This window comes from Mytilus edulis, chromosome 1 (genome assembly GCF_963676685.1).
Source record: "Mytilus edulis chromosome 1, xbMytEdul2.2, whole genome shotgun sequence".
NCBI classification, from domain to species: Eukaryota; Metazoa; Mollusca; class Bivalvia; order Mytilida; family Mytilidae; genus Mytilus; species Mytilus edulis.
Genome location: NC_092344.1, coordinates 117,679,290 through 117,694,486, shown reverse-complemented (window position 1 = coordinate 117,694,486; position 15,197 = coordinate 117,679,290). Strand labels below are relative to the sequence as shown.

Sequence of the window (15,197 nt, the reverse complement as noted above, 5' to 3'; positions counted from 1 at the left end):
AAGTGGTTTAAATGTTAAAATGTACTATTATATCATTTATTTATGTATTTGTCTGTCCTGCTTGCATTTATTTGTACTGTATAATGTATTCCTGTCGCGTAATGTTATAATTCTAGCGATATTTTTAACATTTCAATATAATATGCCGAGATTTAGCTAGCCATTAAACCAGGTTCAAACCGTCATGATTTCTTTAAATGTTCCGTACCAAGTCAGGAATATGGCAGTGTTTACTACATAGTCCGTTTCTATGTATGTTTGCGATTGTTTTTATAACCGTTCTGTGTTTCTGTTGTTCCGTTTTGTTTCCTCTTAGATTGATGCGTTTCCCTAAGTTTTGTTTTTTTACCCGGATCTGTTTCAGTTAAATCCATTCATGACTATTGAACAGCGTTATACAACTATTGCCTTTAATTATTTATACCTTTGAAATTTGTAGAGAAAAAAAATTAAGAAAATCTTTTTAAAATTTTGCATATGTACGACTTCACAAATCTTGGCCATTAATTTAAAACTCAATGGATAAAAACATTTTGAATATTTTACTTTGTTTGAGATAAATCCTCCATGCGAATTTATAGCAAAATATTTGTACATATGATGTATGTTGAGATTAGATGAATACTATAGTGAATATTTTTTTAATTTGATTATGTAATGTTAAGTTTAGAGAAAAACAAAATTTCAATATTTCGGGACAGAATTTTTTTCAATTAATTTGGATAATGTTACCATAATTTGTCTTTCAAAATCGATATCAATTTGAACATCGGTAAACTGTTGTCTCCTTTATCTATGACGAAGAACAACTTAATTAAATCTACACTACAACAGTTTTATAGAAACCACTACAAATATGCTGACCGACACGATGTGTCGTAGTCTAAACTAACTAAGTTTTTGCGGTCTTAGATCTAAGATACAAGTAAAGTTTGTTCTGTGATTTTACCGATAAATGTTTTATAGATGTTTCTTAAAATTCTTTCTGATCAATATCAAAATGATATTGAATACTTTTATTTCTTTAATTGATTTATCAAACGTGCGGGTGGAAAGATATTTATTACATATTTGATAATTTTTTTCGTCATATACTTACTAGTGCAATTCTTTTAAACATCATCAACAACAGCAGCAGTATAATGATCTATAAAAACAAAAACATATCAAAAAAATCGTTTAACTCGCCATGATTATTTTTAGACCGTTTACCCATAGATCAAAATATGGCTTTGTACGTCTTTGGCCAGCTGAAGGTTGCCTCCGGGTGCGGGAATTTCTCGCTGCATAGAAGACCTATTGGTGACCTTCTGCTGTTGTCTTTTCTATGGTCGGGTTGTTGTTTCTTTGACACATTCCCAATTTCCATTCTTAATTTTATTTACACATGATCATTCAGTAATGATGTTCGCTGTAACTTCTTCTTCTGTACGGTTGTAGTACAAGCATTTCATTATAGGTTAAAGTTGAAAAATGGTGTTTTTGGCAGAGTAATATACACAATACGAGAAAGAAGTAAAGTTATTTAGATGACAACTTATAACTTGTAAATTGTTGAAAATATGGCTATCTTAAATTGTTGGAGATGTATCAAAACTTATTCGCAACGGAAGAATAAGGAGGAATATAAGATTCAGCGACAATGTTGCCTGACAAGAGATGACACCTGCTTTCAATTTTCAGTAAGTTCATTTCAAAATTGTAATACTTTAAAAATGATATGTTAAATGTTATCTAGCCTCTTTACCAATGATGAAATAATTGAAAAATAAGGTGTGATTTGATTGCCAATTGAGACAGCTATCTGTCAAAAGACGAAAGGACGAAGATGTCAACAATAACAAGGCACATCACGGTATTCAACAAGAAACAAATATGTATTGTAAGTTATAAAAGGAATCTAGATTTTTAAACTTGTAACATTGCAATGGGTGTTGCATACTTACCAGGAATAGTTAAACTTTTCGACCCACGAGTCTCGCTCCTTTTGCAGACGACGAAATTCAATCAGGTTTTTCAGGATTTTTGTGTCCTTTTAATGGATTTATAAGATTTGAACAGTGATAAACTACTATTGCCTCTAATTTGGACAGACACATAAAAAATGTGGCGGGCTTGAGTATGTTTTAGGGAGTTAACCCTCCCCTACCCTGTGACATTAGTGTATCAATACAACCTAAAACAAACTGTTCAAATCAGATGGAAAGGGCTCAACTCATCAGACCGGCACTAAGCGCAATATAACATACGATGTATGACGGGATGAATATGCGTTCAATACTAGTGATTTTAATAGAATGTGCGTTTATAAGATTTCGGTTTGCATTGGTTCAAGTCATTATCATATGAGTTCATGTTGATAGTTAATTATATTTTTCCGTTGTATCAATTTGGTATTATATGTGCACACAGTAATACATTATGTTAATCAGTGTTTACATACAAGTATGTCAATTATTAACAAATCATGAATTGTCAATATACTAACGGTAATTCCACTGGCTATACAAGCATAAATTAACCAGGTTTCCACAGCTTCACTCCTGTCAGCTGTATGTTGTGATGCAGCGAGACTATCATATGCCATTTTCAGGTTATACCACGAAGACCTCAAAAAAGAAATAGAAAATCGTTATACAGTCCGCAGAAATCCTTATAATAGATTGGTTAAAGTGATTTATGCAAATTCCATATTTGTTTAAGTACTACTGACCCCCCACTACTAGGTACAATTCTGGTGTCTTTTGACGGATAATGCATGTGTCTTTCTATGTTGTGATTTTATATTATTGTTTCAGAAAAAGGAGACGGTTTGGTACCATTTAAACGTGTAATCCCGCTACAAATGTTTGCACATGTCCTAATAGTTATCAAAGGTACAAGGATTATAATTTAGTACGCCAGACGCGCGTTTTGTCTACATAAGACTCATCAGTGACGTTCATATCAAAATATTTATTAAGCCAAATAAATAGAAAGTTGAAGAGCATTGAGGATCCAAAATTCCAAAAAGTTGTGCCAAATACGGCTGAGGTAATCTATGCCTGGGATAAGAAAATTCTTAGTTTTTCGAAAAATTCAAAGTTTTGTAAACAGGAAATTATAAAAATGACCACATTATTGATATTCATGTCAACACCGAAGTGTTGACTACTGGGCTAAGTCAGGAATCTGATGTACAGTGGTTGTCCTCTGTTTATGTTATTCATACGCGTTACGCGTTTCTCGTTTCTTGTTTTATATAGATTAGACCGTTGGTTTCCCCGTTTGAATGGTTTTACACTAGTAATTTTTTTTATAGCTTGCTGTTCGGTATGAGCCAAAGCTCCATGTTGAAGGCCGTATCTTGACCTACAATAGTTTACTTTTTATGAATTGTTATTTGGATGGAAAGTTGTTTCATTGGCACTCATACCACATCTTCCTATATCTTTTATCAGGAGATGTTAATTATGTGCACTCATGTGGTCCATTTCTAATACTGCGTTTCTTACTGCTTGTCTTGAATTGTGTGTATAATATATATTAGTTGAAAACATAGATTAACAATCTTTGCAATGAGCTTTGCAAACTATTTCTATACTTGATTCGTTTATTTGCTGAAAATATTGAAAAACGTGTCACCAGTCATTGTAAGACTGTTCTTTTACCACTAAAATGTGTTCATGTTAAACCTCTCATTGGCAGTCAAACATGTACTTCTAATTTGTATATTCGTTACAATTTGATAAATCTTCAAATTGATTAAGGAGATTAAATAGTACCAGCCCTTAAACTATTCATATCAAAATCCATGTTATTTTTTTCTGATTATGAAAAACATTCGACACATATGCTTACCAGCAGTACGCTGTTGCTCCAAGACAAAACGCAATTACAGCTATCACTATGAACCATATTATAATGGCCGCCAAAAATCCAAAGCATGCCACAATAGTTATGGAAACACCTAATGAATATCAGGAATTTTAATATTAACATTATTATAGAATAATCTGTGACAGAGTTAGATAACGATATTCTCGTAAAATATTCTCCAAAATTACATCTGTTCCAGATATAATCATGGAGTTACATTATTTCTTTAACTAACAAAACAAAAATAGATAGTACATTTCTATCTATGCAAGTTACATTTCCTTGTACCAAGGCATAACATAAAGTGCATCAGTATGATTAAATTCCATTAACTTCATTTTTCAACAGGGAAACATATAGTTAATGCATCAGGATGCGTTAAGGGATATGCTTAACCCATGACAAAGAATAAACAGGATGTTCACATATCATCACGTTCTTACTTTTTTGCAAATTATAAAAATATACTTATCCATTACTGAACGTACAATACAACACAGATCATAATTTAAACATGTTATCATACTATTATATACAATAAAGGCAATAGTAGTATAATGCTTAAATAGTCATAGATCGATTTAACTGAAACAAATCCTGGTCACAAACTGAGGTATAAACACATCAACTATGAAGAAATAAAAAGGAAAAACAAAGACACTGAACTGCTATAAAAACAAACGCCAACATACATAGAAACGGATAATGTGATAACAACTACCATGTCTCTGACTTGGTACATGACATTTCAAGAAAAACGGTGGGTTGAATCTGTTTTTATGTCTAGCCAAACCTCCCACTTAAATTGGAAATGTTAAAAATACCGCTAAAATGACAACATTACGTGACAAGAATACAGTACAAATAAATGCATTCAGGACAGAGATATATAAATAAAACGCCTGCTCAATTTATTTTTTTAACATATAATCTATGTTAATCAAATTTTTATTTTTAAATCTTTTTAAACAGATTTTAATCATTGTATTTATTTCTACTATAAATTCAAAGCCAATATTTTTAATATATATTTTTTTAATAAAACGGTTTATAATACTTGTTGATGCATTGCAATTGACTTTAGTATGCACACATAATTAAAAAAAATAACAACAATAAACAACTAGGTATTTCATACAAATAAAGCAAACTAACATATAAATCACGAACACATGTGAATTCAGAATATAGAAAGTAGAAATCTAATGAACAAGAATATCCCGCTCGCACGATTATATTTCCTAGTTTATTGAACCACAAAATTTGGATAAACCCAATGAGGTAGGGTGAATTTCCCTTGTTTTTTTCTCTCACAGTGGAAAATCTAAAATTTATCAAATCCTACTACAAATTGAATATTTAGGAGTCTATTCCTTTACGTAAGATATTGTTCCACAATATTACATATTTTCATAAAAGGCTTTTAGATATTTTGTTGCTTTTTGATACAAATTTCAATTGAAATTTGGCATTTACTTTTAAAATGTCATATCATAATACATATAAGTACTAATGTATACGTTTCAAGTCGTTCAACTTTATGGTAAAATTCCGTAAACTAGATCTTACCTAATCAGTGAAGCACAACTATATTCATTGAAGGTTAGAATCAGTCTGAAAATGTGAACCAAGTCTCATGCTGATTTGACTACAATTTCACGGTAAATTATCTTAAAGAAAAATACGGATAAGAGATGGACGAACGAACGAACTAAAAGATGTGCGCACAAAACCATTACATACTCCTCCTACTTTCGTAGGTGATGCATACAAATTCCATAAAATCAGGAAACAACTATGATTACCAACAGATATTGCACATAGATATAGTATTTCCTTCCATGTATTTTTCATGTCAGATACAATTTTCTGAAAGACATAAAAGTATTATACAGATGACAGAATATATTGACATTAGCATGTTGTCATAAGTTTTACTTTAGAATCTAAACATATGATAAGATTATATATCCCAAGAGGGAAAAGGAAAGGAAATGTTTGTTTCTTAGAATTTAATCAGAATAACTGTATTTTTAATATGAATACAATGAATTCGTGAACATTTAGGAACATAGCAGATTTTTTTTTGAAACTTTGGCAACACCAGGATAAATATAATTGCACAAAGAAAGGACTGATATGATATAGTCCAAAGAGGAAAAAAATAACTTAATTTTGTTTACACCTTACATTTTATCCTTTATACCTTGCTTATGTCTCCTCCTACGGTAACGCTACTTAACACTGATGTAAACGATCTTGCCATCGTTCCTGCCAGGTTGACTAAGACTTCTGGTATACATCTATTGAACACGCTTACACTAAAAAAATATATCTTAAAATGTATTACATTGTAGAAATAAATCGACTTGGAATGCATCTACAAGAGAAACTATTTCCTCCTTTTTTTAACTATCTAATCATTTTACATGCATTTGTCTGGATGTTTAATGTCACTCACGAAAAACACTGATACATGTTTTTGCTTTCAACTGAATTTAGTTACTTATAAAACTACTATAGGGTAATCAAAAGTTAAGCCAACATGATATATAACATCACGGCCAGAAGAAAAGACAAACATTAGTCAATATATTACAACAAATAAGACTGGCTGCGTTAGCTTGGTATCCTCGTGATATGTACAATCCAACAAGTATTGATATCGATCTAAAGGATGAAAATTTGTATTCTTTTGTGACGGTTGTAAACGAAAGACCGTACCTAAATTAACATCTGTAAAATCCCAAACTCAGGCACGACAGTAACTTTTAATACAAAACTAATTCTATCATCGTTTATATTAAAACGAAATAATTCTGATCATTTTTAAATAGAGAAAAGAACTGACTCGGTATCTGTCTTGAGAAAGGCACGAGCTGAGATTCAGCTAGTTTTTGTTGTGTCGTAGTTCTCCTCTTATATTTCATGCGTTTCCGTCAGTTTTAGTTTGTAACCCGGATTTGTTTTTTCTCAATCGATTTATGAATTTCGAACAGCAGTATACTACTGTTGCCTTTATTTTTTTGTTAACCCTCAGTTATCAAACTTTAAATATCTATCAGCGTAACAGCAACAGATAGATAGAAGAAAATACAATAAAATTCGGTAGAGATGTCCGATACTTATTCCAGTGTCTTTGAAACATGTTTCTGAAATTACTTCATCATATATATGATCAACAAAATGTCAGGAAAACATAAATTGGGAAATATTTTATTTCAAAACATGGTCATGGATTACGTTTTTGTGGTCCGAGTATAAAGTTGTGACGTTATAAAGACAAAATGGAAAACTTCATTAATATCTTTTAGGCTTTTACCTAGAATTTGACATAAGCGGTCATCTAAGACTTCTAAGTTTCAGAATATATAACAAACGAGACGGTTTTAATTTTGAAATTGTCTATTCCCCCACTATAGTAACAATATACCAACTTTACCTACATACGTAATATACATGTCCCAACTGTTTCAGTATTCAAAAGCTTGCAGCTGCTACACCGAGTTTATAAAATGTCAACAAAAGTAATTGAACAAGGTTATGTCTCGTCCTTTTCGTTAAAAAAAGTTGATCGGAAGATACCCAGACCTTGTTGATAAAAGTTCCGTATAACCTTCACAAATAATACATGATGGTCCTGAAGTTTAGATCTTAGGTACTCATGACGTTGTTTATCATCTTATTTGCGTGTTATGGTGGTCTTTTTTTTGTCTTTTTAAATCATAACTTTAACTGTTAAGTCTAATTTTGGGAATATCCGTTTGACGTCCCTCGGTACTTATACATCCTGTCATTGTGTTATTATGCTATGGGAATTGTTGTTTTCTTGTATTTCGTTCTTGCTTATGTGCTTTGTGGCACAGGACATTTTAGTGATAATTTTTTTACTAACAGGGAACATTTTGGCGAAAATATTATACCCCATTTCAGCGCAGGATTATTTCATACACCATTGTTTTCGATAAAATTGAGAATGGAAATTGGGAATGTGTCAAAGAGACAACAACCCGACCATAGAGCAGACAACAGCAGAAGGTCACCAACAGGTCTTCAATGCAGCGAGAAATTCCCGCACCCGGAGGCGTCCTTCAGCTGGCCCCTAAACAAACATATATACTAGTTCAGTGATAATGAACGCCATACTAAACTCCAAATTGTACACAAGAAACTAAAATTAAAAATAGGCCAGAGGCTCCTCACTTGGGACAGGCGCAAAAATGCGGCGGGGTTGAACATGTTTATGATATCTCAACCCTCCCCTTATACCTCTAGCCAATGCAGAAAAGTAAACCCATAACAATATGGACATTAAAATTCAGTCCAAGAGACGTCCGAGTCTGATGTCAGAAGATGTAACCAAAGAAAATAATCAAAATGACAATAATACATAAATAACAACAGACACTACTAGCAGTTAACTGACATGCACGCTCCAAACTTCAATTAAAATGATTGGAAGATTATGTCTTCATCATATGAATATCAGGCACAATCCTTCCCGTTAGGGGTTTAGTATCATACGCTTACCATCATAACATATATAAGAAGAACATAACCCGTGTCATGCCAACAACTGGTTTTTAAATAAATGTGTTTAGTTCCGATGCGAAGACCCTATAAGTGAATCAATATTAACGCCAAAATATGCAATCTTTAATGACTTGGCGATAGTCCATTTTAGAGCAAACTCACCTGGTTGAACAAAACTCATCATACTAAAACCACGAACAGTAATTTATGCTGTTTGCATTTACAGTTTGGTTAATCATGGAAATAACGTTAAATCGTATTTTTTTTTTAACTATTATTAAATTGAAAACAGCATAATTTATCAAAACAAAAAGTGGAGATGAATGTACACCTAAATCTAGACATATCAAGAAAATGAAGTTACTGCTCCAATTTTATGAACGGTATTGCTCAGGGGGTATATCAAGCGACCTTAAAAAATGATAAAAATTTCAGGCCAGAACGGACTTGTAACAACTGTGTTATAACCTTTTAGACTTTGAAAGTGTTGTATTGTGATCAGCATAACCTTTTTTTAAATTGTGCTTTTTTGATTGTTTTGAAATTTATTATTCATAATTTCGGTCTGTAAAATGGGCATTGACAATTTCCCTTTTCACTAAAAGTTGGTATAAAATTTTGCGCTAAAATGGGCATTGATCATTCATCTCTACGCTAAAATTGGTTATAACTAGAAGTTGGCGATAAAACGTCCGATCTTTTTAACTAAAAAGTCCGCCGATGCTTTGTCTATATGCCTTATTGTTTGGTTTTGTTGATATATTTGTTTGTTTTTATAGTGAAGATTAAAACACAATGAAGACTGTCGTACACCTATTTTTAACATGTCTGTTTGTTTTGATCACACATCGTTAAGATAAGAAATTTTATGCGACTGTCTAACAAGTGAGAGGATGATGATGGGAGCTTTTTACGACCTTGACTGCTATACATAGTTAGAGGATTGGCTAGCTATAAAACAAGGTTTAATCCATTGTTGTCTACAATAGAAAATGCATGTACCAAATCAGGAATATGACAGTTGTTATCCATTCGTTTGAAGTGTTTGATGTGTTTGAGCTTTTGATTTAGCCATTTGATTATAGGGACAGACTTTCCGTTTTGAGCTTTCATCGTAGTTCTGTATTTTTATTATTTAAATTTTTGATATTTTGATGTCCAAAGAAATAAGCTTACTGCTTAGTTATAGGTGGAGTCGGACAGATTTGGTTATCTGACACATAAGACAAGGTATCATATCTACAAAGGTTGATTCCAGAAGTGTTCCGATATTCATCAATTGCTGAACCATCTACCAAGGTATCATTTGGGCATCCCGACACACACGTGGAAATGTAGATACTTTCATCAAGTACCGGTAGTCCTGTATTAATCTGGGAGGTAAAATACGTCTGGTCGAAGTAAAATTTCTTTCTGAAACATAAAAAGAAATAGCTACATATATAAATTATAAGAGAAATCAAACAATTAATGACCAATGGACAACAAATGAATAACATTAAATAATCGCATAAACACTACAAATAGCTAATTTTGGCATCTGCATCAGAGCAATCCGAAAAAACTGTTCAATGATGAATTCTATTAAATTGCATATTTTAAACATTTAATGGACGTTGAAACTTAATGATGATCTTTTTTGGCATTTAATTGTATTCTCGCATATTAAAATCATCTATACCTTATAAAGCCAAACATGACAAAGTATTTATTTTAGAGATAATGGTTTTTAATTTGTCCCTGTTTTGAGGTCCTCATATGCCTCTGTATTGTCTCTTTTCATTGCTTCTTTTGTCCATTTTAAGTTGTATTCCTACTTACAATTATCTTGTAATTAGAATGGAATCATTGTTACTTGTGTCTTCCACGAAAAAGAGGTCGGTATGTTAAGATAGGTTAAAATTATAATGCCATTTAAAGAAATTTCATATTCCTAAGCACAAACTCTGGCATTACGAATCATAATTGAGCAGCGATGACCATACTACCATTTCATAAACTTTCACCTCAGCAATGATCGATAAAAATGTCGACTTCAAAATCAAGATGTCTATCAACTGTATATTTATAAAGTGAACTATTTGACTTACACCTTCCCAATCATGTTCCGTCCAGACATTGGCGCGCCTGGAATCAGCTTGTTCTCACGGTTACAAATATTTCCCCAGCTATCTACACCGTAAATCATTTTATAAGGGTCACCTTTATTAATCCCTATGTATGCCACATAAACCTGAAAAAATATTGTAAGTATAAAATCAATTATATCAAAATTACACTATTAAAATTCAGGAAAATGAGATAAATATTGTCTTTATGTATATTATTTGCAAAAAAACCGACTCTTATCAATAGCACCAAATAGCGAAGTACTAAAAGTTGCTTGTTTTTTCTCTTTAAAAGGATTCGCAAATTTAGAAACAAACTCAAATTCAAAGGTAGAACATATTTCGTCTCGTACCCGTGTACAAAAAAAGGTAGCGTCTTCTACTATAATCTTAAAAAATAATAATTAATAAATAAAAAAGATTTACCATCAAGTTTGGAATTTATGTTTTAAACCTGCGGCAATAATCTCCGAAAAAATCCGTTTGACATGTACGTTACTAATAAACGAATAGTTTTCTATAAAAAAAAACCATGGTCAAATAAATGCTTTGTGTGTAACAACTCCCTTAGTATCAAGGAAATCATGATTTGAACGTTAACCGAACCCTTGCAGCAATTCTTTGAGTATGTGGTATCTTGCAAGGCTTAATTTCTATATTTCTATATTTCAGGAATGTGACAGTTGTTTTACATTCGTTTTATGTGTTTGAGCTTTTCATTTTGCCATTTGATATAGAGGAACCTTTCGTTTTGAATTTTCCTTGGAGTTCGTTTTTGTTTTGTTTTGTTAATTATTTTACTTTAATTTTTCTGTCCCCATCAAATGTACCTCATTGTACAGATGCATTCCAAATGTCAGACCCTCAATGCCTGTCGGTCTCTATTATTGAATTATTGTTGAATTGATCTTATCCTGAACAAGCATGAAATAGTTGTCTTTTGACTTTAGGGTAACAACAATCAATCAACTTAATGATTTTGGTATTCGCGATTCGATGCGTCCGACCATTACCCGGTTAACTGGTTAACGAGGATAAAATAAGTGAACATATCAAACACTGAAACTAGATAAATATTCTAATGATTCCATAAAACATTACATTATACTTGTATTACCATTCCAGCTAAATACAGCACCAATATAATAAGGAAAAGTACATCAGTACAACTACGATCTGTCAGTGGGCCATCATCTAGCGATGTATCCTCTTTTTCATCTTTCTTCTTGCATATAAGTAAACAATTGTATCATATATAATTATGAATTTCAAAAATAGTTTTAACATTAATGAGAATGCTCTTATCAGTTGTACGTGTTATAAGTAAGACTGACGGAAGAATAGGAATCGGCAAGTGTGCATATTGTTATGCGTTTACTTTTCTACATTGGCTAGAGGTATAGGGGGAGGGTTGAGATCTCATAAACATGTTTACCCCCGCCACATTTTAGCGCCTGTCCCAAGTCAGGAGCCTCTGGCCTTTGTTAGTCTTGTATTATTTTTAATTTTAGTTTCTTGTGTACAATTTGGAGCTTAGTATGGCGTTCATTATCACTGAACTAGTATATATATATATTTGTTTGGGGGCCAGCTGAAGGACGCTTCCGGTGCGGGAATTTCTCGCTGCATTGAAGACCTGTTGGTGACCTTCTGCTGTTGTTTGTTCTATGGTCGGGTTCTTGTCTCTTTGACACATTCCCCATTTCATTCTCAATTTTATATGTTATATACAAATTGTAAAGTTGTACAAATTACAATTTGTACAGAATTTTTGTACAAATTATCTGTGTTTCATGAACATCTTAACACATTTATATGATACAAGCAAGATTCTGCTGTATTTACATGACTACAAGATACATTCTTATACTGAGCACTGATACAAAAGACATTATAAGAACACAAAAGACTGTTTATGGATATGATTTTGGTGTAAGGAGAAAAATAAAAATAGAACTTAAACTATTCAAGTGTCCTTATTTCCAGTTAAAGGACAAGGAGAATAGCATTAAAAGTTAGGTTGAAGTATATGAATTTAAGAAATTTAACTGGTACATTTCAGGCGATAAACTTGTATCATCTGGTGCAAAAAGGTATGTGACAAAAAACTTATAACTTGTACAAACTTACAACTTGTACACAACATATACATTTTTTTGCTATATAGCAGATATTACACATTTAAAAAAAAAGAAGACTTTGTGTGATTGCCGATGAAACAAATATCCTCCAGAGGCTTATTGACGTGGTTTTGAGCATGTTTTCAAGTTTGAGAGGTCCAGAAGAAAGTTGCCTCCAACAATTTCATTAATGTTTTGAATATTCAAAAACAAATAAAGTCTTTAACATTGTCGGATAGTCGGTAAATTTCAAAATAAATACTGGGATCGACCGATATAATCTCCTTTTCTCATTTGATTAAATTTTGAAATGTTTTAATACAAAAATATACGCATACTAGGTGATAAAAACAAAAATATATTTTACTAAGGTGTCACATACTTGTCTATAGATTTTTATACAGATTATATACATTGCACAATAATAAAATAAGACAAATACCCAGCCTAGATAGGCTTATGAGACACTATATATACAATTCTATATCTATTTAACAAATACAAATTGAAAAAAACATAGTAAAATGTTAAAAATGTTTAAAATTATCCGGATGTTTCGACGTTACGCGCGATGTTCGTACATGTAAGCGTAACACAACGTCGCGAATATTTCGTAACGTTCAAACCAAAACTTCGACTGAAACGTTGTTTTAAGCAAATGCGACATTCTTGTAAGACTCCGCAAAATCGACGGTGCTTTTTAACTACCCATTGAAAATTAATGTATTTTAGATTTTTGAAAACTTAACAAAAATTACATTTAAAAAAATTATAAAATTCTACCATTATAAGAGCACTGAAAAGGAAACAATTGACGTAAATTTGAGTTGAGTTCGTTTTTACGTCAAAAAATGGCAGTGCGACAACCTTGTAAGCCTTTGAAAAATCGCTCATAAATTACCAGATATCATTTTTCAGGATATTTATCTTTAAATTCATTTATATCGGTAGCATGAATAGACTACAGACTTTAATTACTGTCGAAAATACGCACGAGTTCGAATTTTTCATTAGACTCTCGTTTTTGAGAGGATAACATATCGCAAGTTAAAAGTTTAAAGTTATGATATGAGTTATCTTAAGTTAACATAGTGGTCAGTGGATTCAGAAATCATTCTTGAAAAATAATCCACTATTAAAACAATAGACTGACGTCAGAGAAATGGGTTAATTTGATAGACGTAATTTTACACAAGGTGAAATGTTCTGTTCTGTTCTGAAATGACGCCGGTATGATAAAACGAATTTCCGTGGTCACCTGTGACACAGATATAAAAAATTGAGAATTGAAATGTGTCAAAGAGACAACACCCCGACCAAAGAGCAGAAAATACCATAAGGTCACCAACACAGCGATATGTTCCGGCATATAGTACCATTGTGAGCAGAAACCTCTAGCAAGGAAACTATGAAAGAAATGGTATCTTTATAGTTAATAATTTTACATCAAAAGGTCTAAGATTTCACTTTTGGTAGACAAAATCTCCTCGAATACTGTTTTTGTCTGTCACAGTCTTCGTTAGTCGACCGAAATTTCGAGTTTGTTTGTGTTCTCAACTTAATTAATATGTTGACCGTTCACACAGTTTGGACTCGAGCATATCTGCATCTGACGATCTCGTTTAGTGTTTGTGATACACTGGTTTCAGAGGCAGTCCTTCACCCCTTATAATACATATATAATATTATACTTTTCAAGTTACAAGCAGTCCCATTCCTAGCGTTGTCGTGTTAATGTACCCCTTTTTCAAAATCTGCTTTTATAGTTGGTTTAAACGGGTCGTGCACAGCAAACAATAGGATACTTAATTTTTACATTAAGGAGCTAGGTACCATTTGATTTTTAGGGGGGAGGAATTTGAAAACAAGAATGTGTCCATAGTACACGGGTCTCATTCGCACTATCATTTTCCATGTTCAGTGGACCGTGAAATTGGGGTCAAAACTTTAATTTGACATTTAAATCAGAAAGATCATATCATAGGAAACATGTGTACTAAGTTTCAAGTTGATTGGACTTCCAAATTCGTCAAAACTACAGGCTAACCAAAAAAAAAAAAAAAAACTTTAACCTGAACATCACCCTATAATATTTCTATGTTCAGTTGACCATGAAATCAGTTGGGGTCACAACTTTAATTTGGCATTAAAATTCACTGAGAAAGATCATATCATGGTATGGGGAACATACGAGTTCTACCTTGACCAAAAACTGTAACCTGAAGCGGGAAAGAACGGGCGAACGGACGGACGGAAGGAAGGACGAACGGACCGGCACAGACCACAAAACATAATGCCCCTCTACTATCGTAAATGGGGCATAAAAAATGCCTGAGAAAATTGTAAATTCCCCCCAAATGTCAGCTTCCTTATATGGCTTATAACATGTATTACTTCGCCGTTTTTCAGCAAAAGCCTTATTAAAATGAGACAAGAAAGGTAACCTCTATCTTCTAAAAGATATCAAGATCATTATTTTGTTATCTAGGACTATTTTGATTGTAATTTGTAAACTGCACGACTGAATGTACAAATTGAAATGGTTTTTTTTTATAGAAAACAAGTGCCTGTGCCGTTG

At 32.4% G+C, this 15,197-nt stretch overlaps 1 protein-coding gene across 4 annotated transcripts in view; it reads right to left on the bottom strand.

The window, feature by feature from the left end:
• The window catches only part of LOC139502425 (choline transporter-like protein 1), a 32,735-nt gene that overhangs the window by 17,237 nt on the left and 301 nt on the right, over positions 1-15,197 (bottom strand). For 2 of the 4 annotated variants that reach the window (XM_071291903.1, XM_071291883.1), the window contains exons 2-9: positions 11,617-11,724; positions 10,482-10,624; positions 9,568-9,804; positions 6,065-6,179; positions 5,664-5,727; positions 3,841-3,949; positions 2,489-2,609; positions 1,100-1,147 (exon numbers count right to left, since the gene is read on the bottom strand). In XM_071291903.1, the coding sequence (XP_071148004.1) occupies positions 1,100-1,147; positions 2,489-2,609; positions 3,841-3,949; positions 5,664-5,727; positions 6,065-6,179; positions 9,568-9,804; positions 10,482-10,624; positions 11,617-11,724 (945 nt within the window). The remainder of the gene's footprint in view (positions 1-1,099; positions 1,148-2,488; positions 2,610-3,840; positions 3,950-5,663; positions 5,728-6,064; positions 6,180-9,567; positions 9,805-10,481; positions 10,625-11,616; positions 11,725-15,197) is intronic. The other 2 variants (XM_071291894.1, XM_071291911.1) reach the window with 1 other exon arrangement.